The sequence below is a fragment of the Pseudorasbora parva genome, chromosome 17 (genome assembly GCF_024679245.1).
Source record: "Pseudorasbora parva isolate DD20220531a chromosome 17, ASM2467924v1, whole genome shotgun sequence".
In the NCBI taxonomy this organism is placed as follows: Eukaryota; Metazoa; Chordata; class Actinopteri; order Cypriniformes; family Gobionidae; genus Pseudorasbora; species Pseudorasbora parva.
This window is the reverse complement of record NC_090188.1, coordinates 36,001,390-36,025,988: the sequence shown is the minus strand read 5'-3', so window position 1 is coordinate 36,025,988 and position 24,599 is coordinate 36,001,390. Positions and strand designations below refer to the sequence as shown.

At 37.9% G+C, this 24,599-nt stretch overlaps 2 protein-coding genes across 4 annotated transcripts in view; one reads left to right on the top strand and one right to left on the bottom strand.

The window, feature by feature from the left end:
• The window catches only part of LOC137045204 (serine/threonine-protein kinase pim-2-like), a 35,686-nt gene extending 24,337 nt beyond the window's left edge, over positions 1-11,349 (top strand). The window contains exons 7-8 of the mRNA XM_067421753.1: positions 9,630-9,777; positions 10,013-11,349. Of these exons, the coding sequence (XP_067277854.1) occupies positions 9,630-9,733 (104 nt within the window). The 3' untranslated portion in view covers positions 9,734-9,777; positions 10,013-11,349. The remainder of the gene's footprint in view (positions 1-9,629; positions 9,778-10,012) is intronic.
• Positions 11,350-15,773: 4,424 nt separating this feature from the next.
• Positions 15,774-20,468, bottom strand: LOC137044958 (serine/threonine-protein kinase pim-2-like). Of its 3 annotated transcripts, none has more exons than XM_067421362.1 (10): positions 19,933-20,468; positions 19,405-19,668; positions 18,962-19,252; positions 18,595-18,801; positions 18,365-18,459; positions 18,143-18,193; positions 17,542-17,923; positions 17,259-17,438; positions 16,923-17,062; positions 15,774-16,633 (listed from the first exon to the last, which is right to left on the bottom strand). In XM_067421362.1, exons 1-9 carry the CDS (start codon positions 19,958-19,960, stop codon positions 16,929-16,931), a joined length of 1,632 nt encoding a protein of 543 aa, XP_067277463.1. In that variant the 5' UTR covers positions 19,961-20,468; the 3' UTR covers positions 15,774-16,633; positions 16,923-16,928. The 3 variants fall into 3 exon arrangements, with proteins under 3 accessions (XP_067277463.1, XP_067277464.1, XP_067277465.1); XM_067421363.1 differs by having other exon boundaries at positions 18,962-19,207; XM_067421364.1 differs by lacking the exon at positions 16,923-17,062 and having other exon boundaries at positions 15,776-16,633; positions 19,933-20,465.
• Between the last annotated feature and the right edge of the window lie 4,131 nt (positions 20,469-24,599).

The following is a 24,599-nucleotide window of genomic DNA, read 5'->3' as shown; positions in this document are numbered from 1 at the left end:
AGCATCATAAATGACAAAATTAGTCATAATTACCAGTAACGGACAGAGCTGGATACCAGTCCACTTAAAGCTCGTCCCATGTTCTGGATCATCTTTTCCAGATTCCTTCAGAATTAGCAGTTTCTTTAAAAGTTGTCGTTTGCCTTAACCCATCTGTAATGATAAACACTCATTCCAGAGGTTAATGACCTCACACACACATCAGGACAGAACAGTTTCACAAACCAACACATACAAAACATAAAGTGCAGTCATCAACAAACATACGCACATTAAACATATAACTATGAATTGCTCATTCTCAAAATTTGCTTTTAGTGTTTAACTAGAAAATATTTAATCTCAGTTCTTGGTTTCTTAACCAATTTTCAAATCATGTTTGTTCGTTATTCCTTCATTTTTAGAGAAGTCAGCTGGGTTGTTTTGGTTCTGATATCATTGCTTTTGTTTAGTTTCAGCTTTAGCACGACGATAACAGACAGAGCACCATTCCTCCTTCTCAAGCAGTCTCTCTTTCTCTCTTACACGGATAGTCTCTTATATTAAATTCATTAACCTTTAACCCTCACAAAGTTTTAGAAATTGGTTTATCCTTAAAGAATAAATTTGTATCAGAAATTTAAATGTTTAACTTTCCAATTAGAGCTATATAATAATCTCAAAATAAGTTATGCTATGATTTTTTTTCTTCAAGTTACTTTAGTTAAATACCTTTTGTTATCCAGACCTCTTTAAACTTCAACAGCTGTCCTTATCTTTAGGCACCACCATGCCTTCAAATTCTCCACTGCCATATCTAATGACCTGCAGGATTAAACTCATGATATGGAAATATTAGTTCAATATCACAGTTTTACTGATTCAGTTAATGCATTTTTGTTCTGGTCTCCACAAAAGTTAATGACAATCACCTCATGGTCTCAGCTGGCTCTTGAATGACCTTTACCATCATAACTTTGACTCAGGGTCTTCCCTGGCATTCACAAACAGTGCGGTATTTGAGTGAGCGGTATGGAGGAGCCATTATTAGGGCAGGGCATGCTGTGTCTTGTCTGGACTCTCGGCCCCTACAACCACAGTGTCCCCCCTTACTGATGCTGCTGGCCTCACAGACATCGGTTCAACTCATACACACCTCACATAAAACACCTCCCTTCTTGGAAGTGCCCAATGGCGGTGACCCCCATGTCTTAGGTTGTCCCCCGCTGGCCAAAAGAGGATCTTACCCGTCTTAGGCGAATCACCCTCATTCACATTGGTCATCGCTTGAGATCTTTGACCCTTAAAATGGATCAGATGTTTTTCTGGAGCCTTGGGGAAAGTGCATTCAAGAATCACCAGAGCCATTTAGTCTGCTTACTATAGGTAAAACATGGAGACAGGTTAATCATAACACTACTTAATCACTGATACCATTTTACATCCTTCAAACCGCAACATATTGGTGCGTACACTGTAAAAAATTTCCCTGTAAAATAACAGTAAAGAGCTGGCAGCAGAGACGCCAGCAGTATACCGTTATTTTTACGGTATTCATATGTAAAATGATTTTACGGTAGTAGTCTGTAAACTAGAAAAACGGTATATTTCTGTAATTTACAGTAAAGAGCTGGCAGCAGAGACGCCAGCAGTATACCGTTATTTTTACGGTATTCATATGTAAAATGATTTTACGGTAGTAGTCTGTAAACTAGAAAAACGGTATATTTCTGTATTTCTGTAATTTACAGTAAAGAGCTGGCAGCAGAGACGCCAGCAGTATACCGTTATTTTTACGGTATTCATGTGTAAAATGACTTTACAGTAGTAGTCTGTAAACCAGAAATGCTGTATATGTCTGTAGTCACACTGTTAAATGATTTCACAGTCTAATACAGTAAACTGTGAGAATTAAAGTAACAACCTAAACAATATATTTTCAATATATAAATATATATTATAATTTTCAAATAATCACAGAAATATGCTGCATTTTTTTAAATAAGTTTTTTTTTTTTACTGTATTAGAAACACAATAAATTTAGCAGTTTCCTAAAATATTAGTCTTCATTGCAATCAATATTAATTGCAATTAACTTCAGTATTCTCAGGGCTATAGGCAATTGGTTAAGATATGCATTATTGTGAATATTATGGAAAATAAGCAATAACTTCAAAATCAAATACCTTTATTCCAAAGAGCAATGTCAATGTCAGCATGAATACAAAAAATGGAAAAAAATACAATAAAACAAAATCCTGTTGGACATTTCTAAGAGATTTCTAGTAGCAAAAAGAGCCTAGTAGAACCTGCTTTAGACTATGGCAATAAACTTGAAGAGTAAATTCACCCAGCCCATGATTTACTAACCCTCAAGTCAGTATATATGACATTTCTTCTTTTAGATTCTTCTTTTCATTTCAAAATGCTTACGCTACGTCTGACGTGCGTAACTGGTGTGCAATGTCAGACATAGCGCAAGTGTTTTGTACTGCGAGAGGCGCTACACTTTTTTCATAAGCTGAATACGAACGGGGATTAGCCTGAAGCTAGATAATTTACTTTATAAAATTTTAAATATGGATATTTTTCTCACACAATAATTCACTTTAGAAGCAATAATTCACTTAAGAAGGCCCTTTTTAACCCGCCAGAGCCGTGTGGAGCAGTTATATGATGTATATGTGCACTTTTATGGACTTAAAAAAACAGAACAACAATCACTGCCGTTATAAAGCTTGGAAGAGCTAGGACATTTATTAATATAAATAGCATAATGACAGAATAATGTCATATACACATTGGATGACTTGAGGGTAGGAAATCATGGGCTAATTTTCATTTTTGTGTGAACTAACCCTTTAAATTCTTAAATTGCTCAGAGACTGCCCCTAACCCTTACCAAACATGAAGGGAAAAACCTAGTTAAATAAAACCTAGTTTAATTTAACACATACGTTTGAAGACCTACAAAGTACAGTAAAACATTTTGACAGTAGGCATCAATAATATGCAATTAAAACATTTTAGGGTTTATTTCATTTCAGGTTACTCTTTAAATTGTCCTGTGAGGTAGGCTTGTATTTTTACCTCTTAAAATAGTCATTTGAGGTAGCTTGTGTATTTACATCTTAGTTTATATGGATCCAGGAGAGATGTCCATCACTTTGGTAGCCGTTGTTCCTCTCTGCAGTATTATTCCAGTGTTGTCACTGTCAAACAACAACAAACAATCATAATAATAAATAAACTGTAAAATCATGAATGTACAGTATACACTCCAAGCTAATGCTTACAAAAGTTAATAATACCAGTTCTCTTGTGGTTTAATGTGGTAATGCCAGACTGTCAAAACAAAGAGAACGAGATTAAAGAGCTCACCGATTTATATCAAAGTTCCATTGAAAGTCAAGGAGATTCTTCAGTAGCATGGTGACGTGTCTCAAAAGACATCTTCTGGACGATCATACCATTCTTCTTGGAGACAACCTTGCCCCTTTTGGCCTTTGTCCCTTTCTCTGGATTTATACCAACCAGGTACCTGAAATCAAAATAGTCTAAGCTCAGGGTGTTGCAACAACATGCTTTCAATTAAATGCAATGAATTGTTTTGTTTTTGTCTTTCTTCATTGCACAAATAGAGTGGACTTGAATGACATATAAAAGTGACATCAAATTAAATTATATTAAAGTCAAGTCAACTTTATTTCTATAGCGCTTTTTACAATGCATATATACATATATTTTTAATTATTTCAATTTAGTATATAAAGCCTGTATAGTCAAGCAAAATACCATGTGTGTGCCTCGAAATGTACAGTACTAATACCATTTTATGCGGAAAAAAATACAAACACATTAATTTAATTGTATCTATATAATGATGACAAGTAATGAAGAGTTTTTACCTCTAAATGAATTCCAGAGAGCGGGGTCCCTCATCTTGAAACTGAAGGTTGAATGTAGTTGCAAATACAGCAGCAAGTCCCATTGCAAATGTTGGTGTGATGTCCTAAGAGATTACACGGTCCTCAAAGATGATTATCCAACCTTTAACTGGGACTTGCCCAGTTGCACCTGAAACTTCAAGTCAAAGCATATTACCGTGTGTAAATGATATACAATGTGTCTATCAATGAATCTAAGTGAAATATACAGTACTAGGCAGTATCAGACTAGGACTTGCAGGAAGACTAAATTGTCTCAATGTCAGCTGAAGTAGCTGTAGGGAACAAATACATTAATCTTACCATGATAAGATTTTTAAGAAGAAAAATGATAAAAGGTCAATAATTAGTAAACACTAGGTGAGAGCAACCTACAGGCAAATGAGGTAGGCTAAGTACCTACAGTCAAACTGCTAAATAGATTTGGCAATCAAAAACTTATGGGTAGCAATTTTATTTTTTACAGGTATTGGGGGAGTTCTACTGCAAATGTTACCAAAATTAAACAAAAAAACAGTCAGATTAAACAAAAAAATCAGTTTGATATCAAACATTATTTGCGAAATGAAAAAGATTTCAATTACCGTTTATTTTGTAGATGCAAGACCCGATAGAGGTGGATGAAGAACACTCGGTGATATGCAGCACGTCATCTAAACTGTGTGTCCTCTTCTGGAAAATCTCCTATCCAAATAATGTTTTCTGAAGTCTCCCAGGAGTTAATGGCAAATTATTTCTAGGTTTTATTAAAGAAAATTGTCCAAAAGCAGTGGCCTCGATTTGTTGTATCAAACTTCTGAACATACTCCAAACTCCACAGTCAACACTCAGTTTCCAAAAAATACTGTTGTGTACTGTAATTTAAAAGATTAGCATACTGTTTAGGGCCTCCTTCCTGTTCCTCCAAATTAAGCAGCCCACAATGCATTGCTAACTACAGTATTAAACTGTTTAACAAGAAAACGGCATTTTAGTGTTGAAAATTGGCTGTAAATTTACAGCAATTGCTTACAGTGTAGATTATACTCAGTGCATCTAGCCATAACAACTGTCCATTCAATTTTATGTCCTGCATGTTGACTTTGACCTGATCCATTGGTCCTGTGCATGGTGGTGGCTAAGATTAGACAAAGATGTCACTGGTCATGGCATAATTTATTTAAAAAATTTCAGTTCATTAAACTTCTGTATTTAAAAACATTTGATACCTTTATTATTGCCCTCCTAATGGCACTTTCACTCTTTTTAACAAATCACTGTCTCTATGATTTTCAACTGATGCACTGTGCTTTTACTATAAATCTCTTATCCCCTCTGACACAGGCTCAGATAACAGCTTTGAGCTGGTTTTGAATGAGAGAGAGACTCTGAGTTATTCAGGATGGTTCACTGTGTTTTCATAAACTTTATACTACTCACACTAGCTCAGCATAAGATCTGGCTAGAAATTAAAATTGTTTTCAAATAAGACATCAAACATTTCCTTTAAACTCTATCCCTAGACAAAGATCACATTTTCCATTAATCATAATTTAATTTGTCTTTTGCCCATACAATTAATTTAGAAACTATACATTTCTCAGATTAAGTCTCTGTTACTGTAGCAAGTTTGGCCATAGCACCAGAAACGGTGGGGGTAGATTCAGATAAGCGAATTGTTTTATTACAGCTCTGCACCAGCTTATCTTTTTGAAACCAAAACACCAGCATCTAGGGTTTTTAACATATTAACACCAATTTATCTTATAAAAACTGTTTTTACCAACATTGAGGCAAATTAACATTATTAGAATTTTTCAAGAGTTAGAGTAACAGGAACCACCTTTTTCATACATTTGTCATGTAAACCTCTACATTACTATTTATACATTTTCTTGCCTCATGTTTTTCAGTTAATGTCTTTGATTTTACCTCATTTAAATTAATTATCATAGATCTTTCCTTCAAAAATAATTACTTAAGACCTTATATTCATATTTCATTATTCTGTTAGACAGAGTGTAAGCCACTTCTTTGTTACTTTCTTACTTTGTTTCATCTACAAAATTTAATCTGATGGGCTGATTTGCCACCATTTCTACACCTTATGGGTGGGTTACGTTCAAAATGGCCCTGCTGACCACAATTAAAACTCTGTCATTTAGCAACTGGCATGTTTCAGTCTAGTTCCCAGTCTGTAAGGCGGTGCCTAAAGCGGCACTCGCTCGGACAGTCAGAGAAGAGAAGAGCGCGCGAGAGGGGAGGGGGCAGATAAGACTGGCTGCTCACACATCTTGGTGTTTTCGCTTTTTCAAAAACAATCTCAAGCCCTTTTTCAGACTACAACTCAATTCCAGTAATTTCAGACAATTTATTACGTTTGGCAATTAGACTATACCATCCCTCAGTAATCTTCTGGGATTTTTCGTTCAGGGGTTAAACCCCACCCATTCTACAAATTCATTAATACTCTTTGTTTGTAGCCAGTCAAGTTACTGTTTAACTTTTCAGTCTGAATTAAAACCTTGCTGCCATTTTTTCATTTTTTTTATAAATATGTTCTGCAAATTTCTTTTAAGTGAGGGCTTCAGAGCAAATCTAGTTACAGCATTTGCTTTCTTTAATTTCAACATATTATCAAGACTGATCAAGTTACTGATCATCTCACAATTATCAGCCATATTTTAGTCAAAGTTCATACTCACCGAGACAGCAAGAGATGGAGGCGGCGATCTTTACCCAACACAGCTGTGGCTTCTGCGTGATGAAACTGTAAAGGACACTTGTACGAAAACGTCACACATACTGGTCCGTGCCAATTTGGGTCACAATTTTTATTTGACTCGGGATCGTTCCAGATGCATCCCTGGCAAACAACTCCTGAATCTATTTTTAATTTTGTTTAACTAATAACTAATATTTTATTCCCTGACTGCCTGATTCACTAAGTTCGGGGTACCCCTATCTGAGATGGAAGAGAGAGAGCAGGTTTGCGATGCCCCCTGGTCCATGTGACCGTCTCTTAAGACTCTAACTCAGACAAACAGATCACAGACCAGAGAGACGTGCCCCTGTAGAGGTGGTGCTACACCAGTGGCCCCCAATGGGCTCTCCCCTGTATTAGACACGTGTCTTGCGCTGTCTGCTACGCGTTAGCCGTTGCCCGTAGTAACGTGGCGTGCTCTCAGCGACCTTCTTATACCCTTATGCTGTTCCCAAAAAACAAACACTTAGTATAATTAATCCCCATTCCTATCGAAATGAAGCTCTCTCGCTCCCCGTACCCAATCTCTTCCAGTCAGACAGCCCTAACCAAATAATTAAAGCTTTCTACTACCTTATTTGTTGTTTTGCCAGGGGTGTCACCAAGGAATGATTGCCCGCGCATCCTCCACCAAAACTGTTAGGGGTAAACAGCTTATGACCCAGGACCAGTAGTGAAGAAATGAAGACAGAGTCAGGATTCCAATTAAATAAAAGAAAAATTTACTTAAGAATAGTTTGCAGTTTCAAAAGCAGAAGCCAGCTTCAAGTCTCACAAGGAGTTCGTAGGCCGCGCTCCCTCTCTCACCGTCTCGTTGCCTCGCCCTATCGTACATACAATTGTCCCAACAGTTATACCGTTTTCAAGGTCTTATCCACGTCATTACTGCAATGTGGATGGTTCTGATTGGCTCAGAGACAATGCACAGTCATGGTAAATTTCCACTCGAGTCAGTTAATCTGATGCACGTTTACACTGACGTGTCACTTGTTGATGCTTTCACCCAGAATTAGGCCCGTGGTGGCCTTCCAGTTCTGGAGCAGGCGCCAGCTTGCCCAGAACAACAAGTCCACCCATCTCTTAGGGTGCCCATTGAACACCATTCTGATCTGGAGCATAGAATATTGCGCACATACACAGATACACAGTCTCTCCAAGGTTGGAGCTGATTAAGCTCCAGTTCTAACTAGTTCTTACCAAAACATACTGATAACATGTGCTTTCTTTTAGTGAGGGACACACAATAGTACAGGCAATATTCATCTTGAGTCTTTAGTGTCTCAGTAAAAGGAAATATAAAAGAAAAAGAAAAAAACATAATAAATTAAATGAAAGACAAATCCATATTTCATATCTGGAAGCCGGGCTAAGTGAGCAAACCCTGTTGCTGCACTCCTGACATGTTAGGGGTGTGTGATACCTCAAATCCAAACACACGACCTTGTTGCCAGTGTTTAGTGACACATCACACATCTCTAGGCCAGACCCTCAGTCACTCCTCAGAGACCAAATACACACTTTAGAAAACAAGAAACAAAACAAAATCATAACTGGATAGAATCATTATAATAATACAGGATAAATATTGATTAAAGTTTTGATTATGAAGTTAATTAGGATATGAATATATACAGGTATATTGAAGCGGCAGTGGATTTCAGAATCCCCCCCTTCAGTAGCTTGCTGCTATTTCATTAGATTGACATTACATAAAGTGAAAAGCCGTAACTAAACTTAACAATAATAGAGATGTAATATAACAATCAATTACCTTGTCAGTGAACATGTTTTCTGCTGGAGATGCCAGATTCGCTGGTTGACAGTGGCAATAATGACAACAACTCCCATGAGCCCACGCACTTTCCCGACGTCATCAAAATACGTCAGTTGTTATTATTTTGAATGAGTGACCCCTAGTGGCCAAAAGTTGCATACTGCACGTTTAATTTTAATACATTTAAAATTAAAAATTAAATGGTTTACTTTTGGTAAATGTATTGGACATACTGGCAGTTCGGGTTGTTTTTACAAGTAGGACTACAGTTTTTGGAACATCAAAGTTAGGGGGGCAGCTGGGGGGGCAAGGCTCTGGAATGGGGGGGCACCTGCCCCCGACGCCCAGCTCGCCCTTACTTTAAGCTTCAGAATCAGAACGGCTTATCGGAATCCTATGGGGGACGTCACGGACACTACGTCCATATTTTTGTACAGTCTATGCTCTCAGCTCGAGGATCAGGCTTATTTGTTCTTTAATGACGTCATCAGCGACTAGTTAAATGTCAACTTAAAAAATTGGAAGTCGTTCAACCCCTAATTTAAATGTGTGTGTGCTGCTACATCTATGCTGAGTTGTGCACCGCCTATATGCACACATTACTAACACACCTTTAAATAACACAAAAAAATATTGCACTTTTGACTTTAGAGCAGGTTTTTGTTGCTCAATGGTCAGTCGTCTTCAGTTCCTCAAAATAGCAACACGCCAACAGTGCTCCTGAACACACCTGGCTTAGACCAGAAGCCCATGAGGGAACAGATACACCAGTGCACTTGATATTTAAACAACGTGGAGCTGGACGTGAAAATGAGAACTGTGTCGGGACGGGTGTGTGATACGGATAGGGTCCTGAGTCACAGAAGTGAAAGCTAAAATTCGCTGCATTTATACCTTCAAAGTTCAAACAGGTCATAAACACGTCAAAGCGAACAGACTTTCACTGCGATGCTACACACGCTAAAAGTTAATGAAGAGAAATGTAACAGATAAATGTGTTCCTGACATGAAGGACCTGAAACAAGAACCAGTAAGAGTGAAAATGACATACTTCACCTTTAAAGGAAGATAAAGAACACTTGACCTTGTATTAATCATCTTTCAGATGCAGTTTTCATAGATGCCAACTTTCGTGTCACATGATGGTCATGACTAACCAGCCTCTCCTTCATAAAATGTGTACAGAATGCAGGGATCTGATTAGACAGTGCCTAACCCGGGATCCCACCAAACGGCCAACATTAGAGCAGCTGCAGCAACACGACTGGATTAGAAATGAAGGACTGTAGATCGGAGGAGCTCAGCAGCAGAGTCTCTCGATCAGTGATTTCAGGTTTGAGGAAGTGTGACAGGCAGAGAAGGGTTATTATCACTGATCTGCAGTTCTGTAGTGAGATTTTCAAATGTGTTATCGTCAAGTTATCTTCATTTATACAGCGCTTTATACTATCCAGATCGTTTTAAATCAGCTTCACGGGAATAATCAGGAAATGAACAGAAGTCCAGCCCTAAAGACTGAGATGTGATCGACTGTCAGTGTGAAGAATGCTTTTGCTTTTCTTCCTCAGGGTTAGACACACACCATCCAGTCTAAAGAAAACACACTGGATTGAACGCAGGATTGGATGGATATCAGTCTGAGTGAGAACAGGAGAGACCCTGGGAAGTCGTCACGCCATCACACACACCCATTTGCTTTGTTTTAAAAGCAATTTGCTTTATTTGTTTCGTGCTTTAAAAGATTCAGATTGAGTTCAGATTGTTTTAGAGCAGCTATACGCCTTTCTTGTTAGAAAGAGACTAGTTGAGAAGAATTGATCATTAAATGATGATTGATAACAGAATAATGAAGTGCAGTTTAAGGCACACGAGTGATTTACTTCATTAAAAATCATTTCAATCAAAGATCTCAAAGTTTGTTTGAATTTACAAAAATATATATCTTTTGTTTAGATTTTTTTAATTCTACAGGCAAATGATGGCTGAGTTGCAATTTTGTACTTAACTGTCGTGACTATGTTTAAATACCGTATTGCCAATAATGGCAAATAAGAGAAATATACAATAACAAGAGCGAATATTAAGAATCTGTATTGGCAATAGCCTATTGGATTATTTAAGGCTCAGGTGTGGCTCAGTTTTGGTGTTTCTGGTCAAAGACTGTTGATGTGCTTTACTTAAAGCTGTGAATCTGTCCCAATATTAAAACTGGTTTTTGGTCCATTTCAGATCCTGTTATGGGTTATTAATCGGCTGAGACTAAGTTCTGTGGTCAGACGAATCAACATTTGAAGTTCTTTTTGGAAAACTGGGACACCATGTCATCCGGACTAATGAGGACAAGGACAAGCCAAGTTATCAGCGCTCAGTTCAGAAGCTGCATCTCTGATGGTATGGGGTTCATGAGTGTGTGTGGCATGAGCAGCTTACACATCTGGAAAGATCATCAATGCTGAAAGGTTTATCCACGTTCTAGAACAAGTTAACATATGCTCCCATCCAGACGCCGTCCATTACAGTCTGACCTTACAGGTCAGAAGACCTTGCATTTTCCCACATGACAACGCCAGACCACATACTGCATCAATTACAACATCACGGCTGTGTAGAAGAAGGATCCGGCACTGAAATGGCCAGCCTAAAGTCCAGATCTTTCACCCATAGAAAACATTTGGCTCATCATAACGAGGAAGATGCGACAAAGAAGACCTAAGACAGTTGCGCAACTAGAAGCCTGTATTAGAGAAGAATGGGACAACATTCCTATTCCTAAACTTGAGCAACTCGTCTCCTCAGTCCCCAGACGTTTGCAGACGGTTATAAAAAGAAGAGGGGATGCCACACAGGGGGAAACATGGCCATGTCCCAACTTTTGTTGATGCCTTGAAATTTAAAATCAACTTATTTTCCCTATTTTTATTCCGAATAAAATATTGAAATTTGAAATACAATTTGTAGTGTCCCGACATTTTTTTAGAATCGAGTTTGTATGTACCTAGTGGAATATATATATGCTGCTCCTGACGGGCTGGATGAAGCCTTGCATGCCTGACACCGCCGTCGGTGTGTGAATGAGAGAGTGAATGGGTGAATGTGAGGCAAGATTTAAATCGCTTTGGATGGCCATAAGTCTTGAAAATCGCTATATACATGCAGTCAATTGACCATTTACCAATAAAAATACAAACCTGTGGCAAATTTTATGCAGGTAGCATTAACGTATTAACACATTAACACAAAATGTCCATAAGGATGCACAAGGGGCAAACTTTTAGCCCAACTGCTGGGTTTGTCCATTTTCAACCCACCTTTTTTTTAATTGATGTTTTTAACCCAGCATGTTTTAGAGTGTAGGCTTCCAATCAAATTGAATTGTTGATATCAATAATTGATTTCTTTCTAATTCCAATTTCACATCAGGAATACAAATCTTACTAGTAAAAATAATTATTTTTTTATATCAATAATTTAATTGACACTGGCAGAGATGTTAATTTCTGATATCATGAATGGGTTTGTTATTAAAAGCCATTTTAGATATCTGAAAGTACTCTCCTAATTATTAATAACAGAAATTAATTTACAGATTTCAGAAATAACAAATGTAATATGTTGAAATGCATGTATAGATGTCAATATTTAACATTTTAAAGGTGCACTATGTAGTATTTTTGCAGTAAAATATCCAAAAACCACTAGGCCAGTGTTATATATTTTGTTCAGTTGAGTACTTACAATATCCCAAATGTTTCCAACTATTTGTAAATTGTGAGAAAATTGGTATTTTAACTAAGGACCGGGACGTTTCAGCATAGCGTCTGAGGGAGTCGCCTGTCAATTGCGTCATATCTGCGCTATACCCTGGGTTTCGGCTTTTATTTGGCAGGAGCGCTTTACTCTTAGCAGTGTGAACAAGTGAACGCACGGAGTAACGTCATAACATCGTTTTAAACACACTTAAATGTATCTAATATGATAAACAGAGCAGCATTACCTCAAAATCATAACCGGAAGAGCGGATCTGTGCAGGCGCCCGGCGACTGTGTCCCGTCCCGTCATAATAAAAGTCCCGGTATTCGCAAGGCGGGTATTTGTTTAACAATCGCTCCAGCAGCCGTGCTCAGCTCCACAACACTCGGTCCTGCTCTGCTTTAGACTACAGTAACGTTAATAACCGCATGCATGAACGTGATTTTCTGCCCGAGTCCTATTTTCCACCGGCTGTGATGAGAAGACCACATTTCCCAAGATGCTGCGCTCACACTTTGCGTCATTAAACTACGCATTTGTTTTGAATAGGCGTCCTCCAGTGAACGGAAAGTTCCACAGTGCACCTTTAACTAGTGACAATTTAATTCTGGCTATCATCAGGAATCTATATTTATAGTAACAAAGTAATTATTGATATAAAAAATGTTGATTTTACTAGAGGTATTTGACCTCCGTGAAGTTGGCACCCCATAAAACAAAATAATCCCCGAAACGATGTCATTCGTTTGTGCTACATTTGTGTTGATTTGTGCCGCAAAACGAACGTTTGTGCTGGTTTGTGTTCGTTGTAACGGCACAAATCGAGCACAAACCAACAACAACGCCAGTTTCATGGGATTTAGACCAAGTGGGGTGGAGAGTGACGTCACAGCCCCCGAATTAAATGTGTTCTATATGCCAAAGGAAAATAGATAGTGTTTGTTTTAACGGCACAAATCGAGCACAAACGATTGGCACCTGATTGGACGTGGGGTGGAGAGTGACGTCACACAACCAAAACAATTATGTTTAATATCTCAAACACAAAACCACAAGCGTAGCACAAACAAATGACATAGTTTCAGGGATTATTTCGTTTTATGGGGTGCCAACTTCACGGAGGTTGAGATTTGTATTCCTGATGTGAAATTGGAATAATTAAGAAATCAATTCCTGATATCAACAACTGAATTTGAACGGCAGCCTATGGTGAGATTTCACTAGTGAAAATACAACTACAGATATCAAGAAAGCGTTTTAACTAGAAAATTAAATTGCTGATATCAAGAATTAATATCCTGTGAATGAGTAAAAGTCAAAACGGCTTGACATACTGAGGTGCATTACATGATATCAGATACAAATTTGATTTGATAATATATATTACATGAACTAATATTAATAAATGCTTCAGAATGTTAACATTTCTGTTCATGTTAACGAAAGGAACCTTATTGTAAAACGTTGCAAATATTTTAAAGTTTTTGGGGACTCTGAAAGTAGACACTTAAAGACACATTAAGACCCCATTTTAAATGTACAGTGTATTACTATCTCTTGCCAAATTTTACATACAGAGTAAATCTCCAAAGAAAACTTTTATTTTCAAGCAATATATCGAGATAAGTTATTTTTAGGAATTCTGAAAATTATATTGCATGGAAGACTTTTATGGAGCAGCATAAACTATATTGATCTTTGAGATAAAGCAACCCTCAATGTCCTTTTTTTGTTATCTTCATCTTGCAAAAAAAGAGATATAAACCGATCAAGCTTAATTTATTTATTTGACAGATAAATGCATAATTAAAGTTCATTATATTATTTTAAAAGAGATCATCTTTATAAAGGTATGGAAGCTTGTTTCTGCCACAGAATAAAACTATTTAAAAGATTATTGTGACTTTATAACTTTATATCATGCAATCATGAGGAAAAAAAAGTGCATTGCAAGACAAAAAGTCGCAATTACCTTTTTTATTTTTCATTCACAAGCTTCCATAAATATGATAACTCTAGATTTCATCTGGCAGGAACAGAATGAAGTGTTTAGAGGAGAGGATTTTATAGTGGAAACCAAGACCTTCTTTCATCAGATTAAGACCGGGAATGTGTAATAAGAAAAGAAAAAGGTTTTAATTTCAATGTGACTTACTATGCAACATAATTCAAACATGGAAATGTAAAAAACAAACAAAACGTAATATAGCTCATTTATTCCCTCACTGAATGAGAACATTCATCACAGTTGAACTGAAACTTATTACAGACAGTCTTCTATATATATCTTTATCTTTACCGTAAGAGCGTGACGGATCTCTTAAACTATAAGAAACAGAAAGTAATGCTTTGTGCTGCAGTGAAGACTGTGGGATCTAAAAGTGTCACACCATTCTTGTACATTCATAAGAAAGAGCCGGTGCTGGAAGCAGAAGGAGAGCGGCTGGAGGGCTCGAGGGTCGGCTTTCGGCATGCATCGCTGGGGTCATCGTCCTACAGGGGGCGCTCTGAAAAGGCTGTGTAGCTCTTCACTCGTGCAAAAAACAGAGGCGTGTATGTACAGTAGGCCTACTGGTCAGAAGTTTGGAGACATTAATATTTGTAATGTTTTCACATGTAATTTGCAGTAAATATGTGTCCAGACATTGTTAAAATGATTTATTAAGTTATTAACGCACGTTAACGCAGCGCGCATTTTCTGTTTGATCCGAATGGAAATGTAGAAATTAAAGCTAAAGATCTAATCTGCTCCCAAAAATTTCGAAAAAAGTCCGTTAGTGCCTCAGTGACAACTTCACTCAGAGAAGCCGTCAGTCTCAGCTGTCAATCATGACGTCACACCCCCTGTTTTTATAGCATCAAATAACTAACTCAAACTAAACTTATTTTTAAAACGAACACCTGAAATGAAATCATCGTGATGATAACTGCCTTCAGTGACATAAACTAACTTTGGGGGAAAATTTTTGAAGTGTAATTTTATTATTTAGTTTGCCTCACGTCCATTAGAAATCACAGAGGGGCGGCTATACTGGGACCGGTCACCGGGGGGCGATCGAGGCGCGAAAGCTTCAGTAAATGAGAGGGAGACTGCAGTAGGCCTACTGGTCAGAAGTTTGGAGACATTAATATTTGTAATGTTTTCACATGTAATTTGCAGTAAATATGTGTCCAGACATTGTTAAAATTATTTATTAAGTTATTAACGCGCGTTACCGCAGCACGCATTTTCTGTTTGATCCGTGGCATAGCCCATAGTTGGAAAAAGTGAGAGCAGTCAGATGCAAAGGATGCAGCAGCAAACATTAATAGGGAAAGAAAAGGGTTGACATTAACATTAATATTCTAAACCAAAAGTGCCATATTTTCTGTTTAACTTTTATTAGACTCCATAAAGAAAAGTGCGTTTATCACTGAGCACATTCTCTGCAGCTCACTCTCGCTCATGTCTGAGGTAAATCATTAACACCATCACCGCTTACGTGTTTTATTGAACTAAATACATTACAATCGGCTAAAACGAATGCACAGGTTACTTTCCTGAACAAGCGCGCTCCCGAGTCCGTATTCTTCACACTGTCCACGAGTTACACCAAAGTGCTGTACAGTAAGACAATATGCAAATAAAAAGAAAGCATAAAAAGAAACAAGGCAGTTACAAAATATAAATACATTAGACCTGATACAATCCGATCCAAACAATAAATGCAAACAAAAATCCAATATCGATCTAATCAAAAGCCAGAGAGAACAGATGAGATTTAAGAGCCGATTTAAAGGGGTACTTCAGCGCTGGGAAGATGAATCTGTATTTAAACTGGGTCATTAAAGCAGCACTTGGCAACTTTTGCTCTCGGGGTCCCCCTACAGTCGGGAAAAAATAATGTCCTCAACTACTGTCGTAAGCTCTGTTATCCTACAACAGGGGATGCCATCGCGCGTGCATTTGTTGACATGACAACCCTGATAGCCCTGAACTAGTAATACGTGGGTCGTCTCATAACCCGCGGACCCGTATGTCTATTTAATGGTCGCGGGTGCGGGGCGGGTTGTAAAAATATATACAGTGGTGCGGGGCGGGCCAAATAACTTCATAAAAGCGTCCCCGCGGGTTGGTGCAGCACTAACAGTTCCCCTGAACACTGCAGGAGGAGTTCATATGCAGGTGTTCTTCTGGTGTCGCGTGTGAAATGTCTTCATCCCAGTCAGTGGCATATGTTTCAGCATGTCATATGAATATCATTTCATGGGTTTTATTTTTTTCAAACGCCAAATAATCACGATGCTCACGTTTACAAGCCAGCGTCATTATAGTAGACTATAGCCGGCTCTGATCTCTGGTGTGGCGGCTTGAGTTCCTGTCAGGTCGGGGTCGGACTTCGGGCTTCAGGTCAAGTCTTGAGCTCAAGCTCTCCACCAAGGACAGCAAGTGTTATTTCCTGTCCAATACAAAGATTATATGAACATGTGAACTCATGAATGTTTTTTTAAGAGCTGATTTACAACAGAACCGAATTCTTGCAATTGCATCACTGATTGTTATTTTCCTGTTTATTACTGTGGAGCCGCTCTGAAACAATCTATTGTATAAAGCGCTGTATAAATAAAGCTGACTTGACTACAACCTGAACATTACAATGAACACAAATTTAAAAACCTCACTACCAATCATCCAGAATTGAAGAAAAATGATAATAATCCTACTCTGTCTGTTACACTTCCTCACACCTGAAATCACTGATCGAGTGAATCTTTTCTCCTGAACTTCTCCAGATCATTTCTAATCCATTCATGTTGTAACATCTGCTCTAACGTCGGTCGTTTAGTTGGATCCCGGGTTAGGCACTGGCTAATCAGATCACTGCATTCTGAGCAAATTTATTAAGGAGAGAGCTGGTTAGTCATGACCACGTGACACGAATGTTTGCATCTACATGCAAACAGTATCTGATGAACAATAAACTGAATGTATCTAAATTTTAAAAAAGAAAAGAAAAATGTATTTAAACTTAAATTAACATTGACAATTAAACATTGTCAATGTAGTCAATAATTTTCACTCACCTTTGGATAAATTGGAGTTCTGAAATTTAACTTTGGCTTGTGTGATTTCCATTTTATTGCCAAAGGGAGAACATGCGTTCACCATCTCGTACAACAACACTCCTAGAGACCAGACATTTGTTGGGACGGCGTGGAATCGAGATTCTGTGAAGACTTCAGGTGGGCAGTAATCCAGGATTCCTGTAAGCAAGACATTTGCGCATCGTTGAGCATTTTTTTTTTTCAAAGCATCAAATAATCAGAAGTCACTTCATCCAGGTTTCCACACTCCAGAAATACTCACCACGGTATAGTTTTCTCTCGTAGCCATCAGCACAAAGTAGCTGACCGGAGCCAAAGTCTATCAGCTTGAGCTCTAAAGTGTTTGTCTTCACCAGGAAATTCTGTACATGAACGTCATTATGAAAGACGCCATGCTCGATGCAGTGTTGTACTGCCAGCACAGCCTGTCGCATGATGACCCGTGCTGTTGTTTCATCCATTTGAGGATCGCGAATGATGAAGTCCAGCAAGCTCTCGCAGGGTTCAGGGAACTCCATTATGAGACTGAATGTCCGAGGATGTTCGAACCAGTCGTACAGGCGTATGATGTAGGGGCTCATGGGTTCTTGCCTCATCATAAGCAGCAGCGCCACTTCAGTAACGAGAGGTTCGGGATGCCCAGGCTAGAGAAAAGCAGTAGACAGAAGGTTAGCTGGGTAAAAATCTGAAGAAAACATATCATTTTTGAATGTATTTTTCTTTGATCTTTATAGATACGATCATCAGAGCCTTTCCTGGTTTATTGATCTATTACATTTACACCTAATGCTTCCTCCAGCTGTACTGACTACAGTAATCAGCACTTTAACAACAAATACACATTCAAGTTTTGACCAACTTACAATATCAAGATAACGATTATTGTCAATCTTGCTCATCTGCTTGATGGCAACCTGCAAAAAAAAAAAAAAAACTGTGTTCAATAGCAGTGACAGTATTCAAGCGCCTGACTTCGCACATAACATTTACGATTTGAGCATCTAAGTATTAACCCATCTGTATTAAATATGTTTTGATGCATGCAAGAGCAAAATTGTTTGTACAGTTCAGCAAGATTGCTTTACCTTTTTGCCATCAAATTTCCGTGTTCCCTTGAACACTCTTCCGAATCCTCCGGATCCAATCATCTCTCCCACGTTATAGAGAGTCTCAAAGGAGTCTGAAAAACAAACAGAAAAATATGAGAAACATATGAGCTTGCTAGATCCTTTGTTTTGTATTAAAAATATCAGTGCGAACAAAGACGATAATACTGTTTAAAACAATGTTGGAGAAATAATGTCTGCAGATTGACCATTATTTGGCTTGACGCCAGAGTGATCTGGATCAGGTGCTGATGGACCAGGATCGGGCTCTGGCTCCAGATCCGCTGGAGGAACAAAAGGCTCCACAACATCCACAGCACTGAGGCAACAGCAGAGGAGCGAACGCTTCGTAGCCTTCCACGCGTTCCTGAGGAAACGACCAATTCCTTTCCTCTTCTTACATACTGTTGGTTTTTCTGTAAGACAACAAAACTGAATTATTAGAAACATCTCTGACGTCAAATTAGACAATGATAAAATGACGTAAGTTACATTTTACTGTTAAAATTGTCACAAGTAAAATTAAATTCAATGTGACTGTACACTTTACACCGCACAGCCTTATTTCAGTCTCACCTGTTGAGCTCTTGTTCACTGGGGAAGCCTCCGTAAGGTCATGTGAAGTCTCCGCTGGCTCGACGGGAACTTGACCTGGCAGCGGAGGGCACGTCCACTCTTCGAGGCTGTCGGACCTGGACAAACAACAGTCGCTGCAACTGCCCTGTTCGTTTCGGCTTTCCGAACTACCGCCACTCCACCTCCAGTCGACGATGTACGTGCCTCTGCTGCTGAGGCTCAACGTCTCTCTACAGAACCGCCTCACTATATTGTCCTCAGAGAGGGACAAAGATGATGTGGACATGACGACTGGTGAAGACATTTTCAATAACATTAATAATCAACGTCAGTGGTCACATCAAATTGTTACTTTATTTATATATTTTTTTCAAATTTCTATTTTCAATGACTCATTATTTGTTTACTGAGCCATAACTTCATTAGTAAAAGCCTATTCTGACCTCTGCGAAAGCGTTTAGATGAAGTGGACGGGCGTCCATCATCTTGGCTCTGCCGGCTGCCGCTCTGCCACTCCCTCTCCCTGTCAGTCGGACCTGCGGACACAGAAAACTCAGAAGACAGAGGTGCTAAATGTGTAGGCTGGTCCTGGATCCGTGTCTGGGTCGGGTCTGGCAGCGGATCCTGATCACGGTCATCAGTACCGGGTCTCCAAATCTCCTGACCAGCCGTCTGAGAGAAGGTGGCTCTCCTGGTTATGGAGCGGCCTGAGGCGGGAATATTTCATCACATAAGTTCTTCATGTTTTACAATAACCAGTGTGGTCAAAAAGTATTCAATTACAAATTGTTACTTCAGTTTCTCAAATTGAAATATTGATTTCAGGAATCAAATACATGTGATCACTTTACCAGCAAAATCGGGGGATCAAATGCGTACCTCACACAATTTTCTTCACATTAATGTAGTCAATCATTGTACAACATCATACCATAACATCACATAAACAAATGAAAAACTAAAGCATTCACCTCCTCTTTCATCCATCATATGAGCCATCGACAACCTCCTCCAATCTGCAATAAAATCAATACAAAACACAAAACACAACACAACACAATACAATACAATAAACTCTCCTCAAAAATACTCCTACCAGAAAAGAAAAGAAAAGAAAAACAAAAAATAAACAAAACTCAAAGCTCCTAAATTAAGAAAAGAACAATAAGAGAAAATTTTACTAAAATAATAAGAACTCAAACTCAAAATTATAACTCTGTGTAAAGGATATATCCTCCGATGTTCTTCCAGAATAAAAGTCTCGTCTCAGGAATCTCAGCTTCAAAATCTCAAGGTCAGCGCAGAAAATATTCAGCAAAAGTTTGTGAATTCGCCTCGTCTCTCTCAACAACAGATCGCGATCGGTGCGCGAGTGTATATGAGTCAGAATTCATAACACGCGTCGCCATAGCAACTAAAACTCAAATCATTCATATGAGCAGAGCGCGTGAGCCCGCATCGATCTGAACACATTTATTGAATCGTTACAGAGTTCATTTTGACACTTTCTTTAATAAAAAGTTTGAACCTGTTTAACTGACTCAGTTGAAAACTTTAATTCAGTGATTCCTCTGCATCATCACTCAGAAATGCTACATTTCTCTGCATCAACATGTAAATACTTTTATTTATTTATTTATACCATATTTTGCTATATTATTGCATATGAATAAAAATGAATAATGTTTCCTTGTTCCGGTATACGGTATATGCGATCACAATAATGAACTGCACAAAATTGCTATCGTGACACTTCAAAGAACCGTGAATAATTATTTATTAAGAATTATTCAGATTTGTAGATTGCACTTTAAGAATACTTTATCCATCAACCGGTTAAACGAGCAACAGACACTGATGTAAAAACACCCAAAGAGCATGAGCGAAGGAGATTTTTTATTTTATTTGTATTAAACCTTAAAGTAACAGCAAATAACAAATTAACATATAACAATCCACCAACATACATTGAAAGATGAATTTAACAAATAAAATAACACTTAATTTCTTACGAGGGACACAGTAAACATATGATAGGCTACATAAAATTATAATAGTAAGAGAGAGAGAGAGAGAGAGAGAGAGAGAGAGAGAGAGAGAGAGAGAGAGAGAGAGAGAGAGAGAGAGAGAGAGAGAGAGAGAGAGAAACACAGGAGAGTTTATGATTTAATATCTGTAATGTGTTAATCGCTTTTTTGTTTCTTTAAAATGTACATAGGGAATCTGCAAAACTTTTTAATTCAGAGCTAAATTAAATTAAATTTGGTTTTGAAGCTGTAAATTTAGACTTGTGGATATGGCCTTTTCCAAGCATGCACAGGGTTTTGACTGCATTATCTACAGGAACAGATCCAGTGTTAGAAAGCAGAAATAAGACCATTTCTGCTGTAATATCAAAAAGGCTACCAAAGGATGTAAAAATTGAAATTGAAATCTCTGTCCAAAATGATATTGTGATGGGACATCTAAAAAAGCCACAGATTCATTTTCAGATCCACAAAAAGAACATTCAGGTTGAATATCCAGTTTTTCCTTTAATGTTGTGTATTGTAAGGATGATTTAATAAGATGCAAAAGCTTAGGTGATATACCATTAATTATCCTCAAAAACTCTATACGAGTTATATTAATATTGTTTTCTTTAATGAATTTTTCATAACTAATCATATTTCCGGAGGTCTCTATGAATTTAGAAATAAAGATTATATTCTTTTCAAAACATTCTTTGTTAAAAATGGTCCTATTTTTATACAAAACATATTGATTATTCCATACAATACTTTTATGCGGTGAAAAATTATGCTTGAATGCCAATTTCCATGAATCCAGTGCCTGCTTGTGAAAATTTGCTAAATTGATTGAGTGAAGGAGATGCTGAATGAAAATATATATTCCCACTCTCTGACAGCAGAGGGCGCTGATGGAACAGCAGAAATGCAGCCGTTTCTCAAGGCAGGGGCAGCTGAGCCGTATAAACGTTTTATTATTTATCCTTTATTCAGTTACTTTATATTTATATAGCCTTTAGATTTATATATTACTGCAGGCATCAAAAAAATGTAAATATTTTATTTATTTATTTTTACCATATTTTGCTGAATTATCACTTGTGAATAAAAATGATTAAATAATGTTTCTTTGTATTAGTTTAATGGTGATTTTTTTAGTTCTTATAATTTTTTATAAGTATAATTTTTTATAACTTTTTTTTCAGGGTATTAAACTGTAAGTTTATATGTGTGTTTTAAGTTTCATACTTCAGGCTTTTAGAGCACATATCCTATGATATTATTGATGAATAATATTTTCAAAGGCAGTCGAGCTGATCTTCCAGAGGCCGAAAACCGATGACGAGGGTCAGGGGTCGACATGTGCATGGGACCATACAGAGGTCTTAAATTTATACATCAATTTTTATACAAAGATCCTTATTTATTTTTTTACATCAGTCCATATGTGAATGTTATCTTCAGCTAAAACTATTGTAATGGAAATCAAATGTTTATGGTCTCCAAAAAAACCAAAGCAGTTGGACGAACCCCTTGAAGCTATTATGTTGGGACTGAGGACCAAAAAACAGATGACGACAAAGTTATCTCCATTTCTTATGATGTTTGGACGTGAGGCACGAGACCCTTCTGAGGTCCCTGAAAATTATCGATCAATATCGATCTAATCAAAAGCCAGAGACAACAGATGAGATTTAAGAGCCGATTTAAAGGGGTACTTCAGCGCTGGGAAGATGAATCTGTATTTAAACTGGGTCATTAATGTAGTAGAAATGTGAAATTATTTTTGAATTTGGTGCTTTCTAGACTGAGAAAAGACAGAAAATGTGTTTTTGTCTCATGGGGATGAAAGACTACAATTCCCAGAATGCTTCGCTGCCCTGTGAGGCCACTCCCAAAGCCACCGCTACTGAATCACTTTTACTTTCCCACCACAGCGTTCATCTTCATAAAATCAGTTCAGTTAGAGAACAGACACTACAATTTAAAGCATGTGCGAGTTGAAAACATGCGGAAATAGCGCCCTCTGCTGGCTGTAGTATTTAGTCTCCGGCCAAGCATTTTACCAATCACGCAAATTGATGATATTTGCGTCACCCGGAGTAATTTTTCCAGAAATAACATCCATAAATCTCTCATCTCAAGGGGATATGAGATGGGGGGAGCACGATCATTCGAATATACTCCAGGGTTTCTACTGATAGATAGTCATATGCTAATCGCTGAAGTAACCCTTTAAAGCTGGCTACTGAAGGAGTAGAGCTCACATTGAAGGGCAGACTAGTCCAGAGTTTAGGTGCTGCAGCAGAGAAGGCCCGACCACCCTTAGATTTACAGCGAAAACGTGGGATAGTTAAAAGAAGTTTATAACAAGACCTAAGAGTTCTTTGGGGAGTGTTAGGAATCAGAAGGTCACTTATGTATTTTGGTGCAACACCAGATAAAAGTACAACTTTAAAATTGATTCTGAACTCAACAGGAAGCCAATGTAAAGTCGCTAAAATGGGAGAAATGTGATCTCTCTTTTTTGTGCCGGTATAAGAAGTCTCGATGCAGCATTTGGATCATTTTTAGGCGAGAGATTGTAGTTTGATGGATTACAGTCTCTAAATATTTTGGATTGTAATTTCCCAATCGATCTCAGATGAAAGAAACTGCACTTTACCACTGAACTGATTTGTTTCTCAAAATGTAGCGACGAATCAAATTTAACTCTAACATTGCTTACATTAGGTTTAACACTGGCAGAAATAGAACCTAAATTAAAAGGAGATGAAGACCTGGATGGGCCTGAAATCTAAACTTTGCTTTCATTTCATTTAATTGCAAAAAATTATGATCTCCTCAAAACAGTAACACAGTAAGTCCAAGGTATAAGATATAAAAGACATAAAAACGGCACCCAATGGCAGCATATAAATTGAAAAGAGAAGCGGCCCTAAAACGGACCCTTGGGGCACACCACATAATAGGGGAACTAATGAAGAAGAAGACTTCCCCATGCTCCCTGAGAAGGTTCTGTCTTTGAGATAAGAGGCCAACCACTGCAAGGCGACACCCTAAATACCCTCCACCTTTTCCAATCGATGAAACAAGATACTATAAACGATTGTGTCAAAAGCAGCGCGTGCGACCCGGTATTGAGGATTTGCAAAAGGTCATTGCTGACCTTCAACAAAGCATTTTCCGTACTGTGCATTGATCTAAAATCAGACTGAAAAGTATCAGAAATATTGGATATACTGATGTAGGTATTCAACTGACAACGCATGACTTTCTCTAAGAGCTTAGAAATAAGAGGCTATTTGGATATAGGTCTAAAATTGTCCAGGGTAGATGGGTCAAGATGGGGTTTCTTAAGCCGAGGGTGAACTACAGCATATTTACAACTAGCAGCAACAATTCCATTCGCTAGAGAACTGATAATAAAAGCTGTTACAGCTGGGCTCAAAGTTTCAAACACTTCCTTAAAAAAACCAGTTGGGATGACATCAAATAACGGGATGAAAACAAGTTAGTGAATCGGTTGGCGAACAGATCGAGGGGGGATTATATATTGCTGACTTAATGGAAGCCTTGATTCGCAAAACTTTGTGGAACAAGACAGGGAGCTGGTAAGGGTTTAAGCA